A 3961-nucleotide genomic window follows, 5' to 3' on the forward strand; every position below is an offset into this window, starting at 1 on the left:
AGCGACCTTTTCTTCTAGCATTTGGTTAAGATAATTCGAAATTAACTTTCCAGTGGTGTTAATAATCTTATTTCGCTTTCATTCTGAAAACCGCAAATCATATGGACAGCAACATACCGTGAAGCTTAGAAAATGCAGAAAAAAAAACTTTGTCTGGTTAACAGAAGTTAAAATTTCATTTATTGTTTGGTAATTTTGTTTATAGAAGATCCAATTCTTATAAATACTATTTGTTATCTTAGAAACGTTTTGAGGTTTCGATTTTAATCGATAGACGGAATAAAATAGATAAATATATAGACAGGTAGATAGATTACTTGATAGATAGGAAATTAGATAGATTGATTGATAGATAGGTAGATATATTGACAGAGAGATAGATTAAAAGAGCTTTGGTAAGGCATAACCATTATAATATACCACCCACTGAAAGGCATAGTAATATTAGGACATTAATTAAAACATTTTTCTTTTAAAAACAATAGTTTATTGACATAAATAGTTTCGTATCATCGTCCCCTAAATGCTGTAGACGTCTTAAGCATAAGAGGGCGCTGGATTGTACTGAGGCTCTCCCTCGTAAGTGACCTCAGCCACGAAACCCGAGTCCCCGTTGACGTTGTAGGACACCTTCTGGAGGCGACCGTCGGGAAGGAGCACGTAGTAGGATCCCTGAGTGTCGTAGCCATCACGGGCTTCCTGGTGGCCGAAGTCGTTGCCCGAGTAGTCGTCCTTGACGGCGTAGTTGAAGTCGTACTTGGCTGGTTCCTGTCAGCACAAGAAGATTTATTAATGCTAACTTTTAGAGGATTATTTCGGTTAGATGTTTATAAGATAAACAGTCCATTAATCAGTGGGGACTTTCATCTTTTATTTCTATATGAACTCTTTTATCATATGGTTAAATGTAAGATAAGTTACCCTACATTTATGCATATGATAAAAATAATTGACGTTTAAATCTTTTCTGATATTAATTACATATCGCTGGAAATATTTTATACCTACAAGAAGCATAATTCCATTCTTACCTCGTAAGTAGGTTGAGGGGCGGAGCCATAAGAAGGCTGGGATGGAGCACCAAAGACAGCGGCAACTAAGGCCAAAGCCAAACAGGTCTGTTCGAAAAAGAAAATCCAGTATGATTTAAATATGTTAGGTCAAAGATCTGCAAAAAAAAATCTTACGAGGCAACCATCAGACAGATATAGTTTATATGTGAAATATCGGTTTTGATGTTGTTACTGTTTTTAAAATATTTCATTAACTGTTAATAATTCCTCATATCTTATTTATTTCGTTATTTCCTTTTCTCATTGGGCTATTTTTCCCTGTTGGAGCCCTTGGGCTTATGGCATCTTATCTTTTCAAACTAGGGTTATAGCTTAGCTTGTAATAATAATAATAATAATAATAATAATAATAATAATAATAATAATAATAATAATAAGCTCATGGTTCCTATACGAGGTGTATTCCATAGCAATCAATCTGAAAGAGATATCTATGTCAATTTGTAAATCTTTCATCCGTTACCTTAGCAATCATGATGAGTTACAGAGGAGGACTGATGTCATGGAATGGAGTGAGCTCCTTATATACTGGAAAAGAGAAAGGAAGTCCCTTGGTTAGAGTTCTACGAAGAGTCCCCACCACTCAGGACTACCGGTGGTTCTCGCCGACCACTGATGATAGTCTCAAGCGAAGGTCGAGTTTATGAACAAACATATCTTGCAACGGAAAGTTGACTCGTGGTTGGAATGCAATTCGTGACATAGACCTCGTTTCGACGGTCATTAACTGTCTGGACTGGAGATTTATTGAATTCTTTGAATTTTTTTTTCTTTCTTTTTCGGAAAACCGAATATCGGCATGATCATCAAAGCTGTACTAGTCAGGGCCACCCATGTTAGGTTGGTTTGCTGCGAGCGATCAGACCAAAGTCTCCCGCCATCACCAATTCGCAGTGGCCAGCGTGGTCATGAAAATGGGTTCTTTGATTTTTTTTTTTTTTTTTTTTGCGGAAAACTGAGTATCGCCATGATCATCAAGGCTGTACTAGTCATGGCCACCTATATTAGGTTGGTTTGATGTGAGCGATTAGACCAAAGTCTCCCGCCATCACCAATACGCAGTGGCCAGCGTGGTGATGGAAATGGCTAAACCTTAGACAAATCCAAGATATGTCTGAGGCCTTTGTTCTGCAGTGGATTAGGAACTGCTGCATTTGTGGTTTGTTACACGATTTTTAAGTAACGAAAAATACCTTCGTTATTCAATGACAAGAAAAATATCAAAACAGTAGACACTAGCAGTACTTAAAATTTTCATTTTCTCGTCTTGCATAGTTGCAACGAGTCCAGATATCTTATTTCTATTATAACGTTAGACTAAGGTACTCCAGGGTCATGAGGTCCGACGAATTTAAACCAAACTACCTCTGAATTGGTCTTCCACAGAACCCTCTTAGAGCTAGTGGGTCCTGGTCTTCCAATACCTTGGGTTAGAGTTATCTTGCTTGAGGGTACGCTTAGAGACACTAATCTAGTAGTTTTCTGTTCCTCATTGATTTTTTTTTCTTTTTTTTCCCAACGGTGTATACGGCAACCTTAATAGAAGGGGCACGGATGTCTGGTTTATTATTATTATTATTATTATTATTATTATTAGCTATGCTACAACCCTAGTTGGAAAAGCAAGATGCTATAAGCCCAAGGGCTCCAACAAGGAAAAATTGGTTAGATGTATTCTCTTCCTCTGGATTTTTTTAACGGTGTGAAGGGCAACCTTAATAGAAGGACCGTGGATGTTTGGCTTATTATTATTATTATTATTATTATTATTATTATTATTATTATTATGTGCTAAGCTAAAACCCTAGTTGGAAAAGGAAGATGCTATAAGCCCAAGAGGTCCAACTAGGAAAAAAGCCCAGTGAGAAAAGAAAATACGTTTTTTCATTTATCTGTTGCTTTATCTTCCCCTCTAGTATTTATTTTCAGAACCATCGTTTCTGTCCTTCCTTTGGTTGAAATGACTATCCTGGAGGGTACTAAGTTTTGGATGGTATGTATAAGGTATGCAGTTATTTCTTAAAGTCATAATTGCTCCATCATAAGACACTACTCTACAGTATCTTATAGTTTTATTTCAGCTGTAACCACATTGTGGAATGATCTTCCTAATAAAGTAGTTGAATCATTGGAACTTTGGAACCTGGAACATCAGAAGTTCCACAATCAGTGGAAGTTTGGAACCTGGAGCATTAGAAGTTCCACAATCATTGGAACTTTGAGATCTGGAGCATCAGAAGTTCCATAATCAGTGGAACTTTGGAACCTGGAACATCAGAAGTTCCACGGTCAGTGGAAATTTGGAACCTGGAACATCAGACGTTCCACAATCAGTGGAACTTTGGAACCTGGAATATCAGAAGTTCCACAATCAGTGGAACTTTTGAACCTGGAACATCAGAAGTTCCACAATCGGTGGAACTTTAGAACTTGGAGCATCAGAAGTTCCACAATCAGTGGAACTTTGGAATCTGGAATATCAGAAGTTCCACAATCAGTGGAACTTTGGAACCTGGAGCATCAGAAGTTCCACAATCAGTGGAACTTTGGAACCTGGAACTACAAAAGTTCAACCTTTTTTAGGATGCTTTTTTGTTGAGCATGTTGACACAAGTCTCGTTTTATAGTTTATATATGAGTGATCTATTTTAGAATTGTTAATGATTTTAAAATATTTCATATTTTTAATAATTAATTATATATAGTTTATTTGCTATTCCCTTATTTCCATTCCTCATTGGGCTATTTTCCCTGTTGGAGCCCTTGGACTTAAAGCCTTCTACTTTTCCAAAAAATGTTGTAGCTTGGCTAATAATAATAATAATAATAATAATAATAATAATAATAATAATAATAATAATAAAAATAATACTTTCCCTGTTAGAGGC

At 36.4% G+C, this 3961-nt stretch overlaps 1 protein-coding gene across 1 annotated transcript; it reads right to left on the reverse strand.

Moving 5' to 3' along the window:
* Positions 1-517: 517 nt before the first annotated feature.
* LOC137649608 (pro-resilin-like) lies at positions 518-1654 on the reverse strand. Its single transcript, XM_068382585.1, has 3 exons — positions 1537-1654; positions 1032-1118; positions 518-768 (listed from the first exon to the last, which is right to left on the reverse strand). Exons 1-3 carry the CDS (start codon positions 1546-1548, stop codon positions 538-540), a joined length of 330 nt encoding a protein of 109 aa, XP_068238686.1. The 5' UTR covers positions 1549-1654; the 3' UTR covers positions 518-537.
* Between the last annotated feature and the right edge of the window lie 2307 nt (positions 1655-3961).

Source organism: Palaemon carinicauda, chromosome 11 (assembly GCF_036898095.1).
Source record: "Palaemon carinicauda isolate YSFRI2023 chromosome 11, ASM3689809v2, whole genome shotgun sequence".
Lineage (NCBI taxonomy): Eukaryota > Metazoa > Arthropoda > Malacostraca > Decapoda > Palaemonidae > Palaemon > Palaemon carinicauda.

Bases quoted from the DNA above. Each gene is read 5' to 3' on its own strand.
- LOC137649608 (XM_068382585.1), bottom strand. The intron at 769-1,031 runs GTAAGAATGGAA...TTGTGCTGACAG, and splicing joins CCCCTCAACCTACTTACGAG to GAACCAGCCAAGTACGACTT.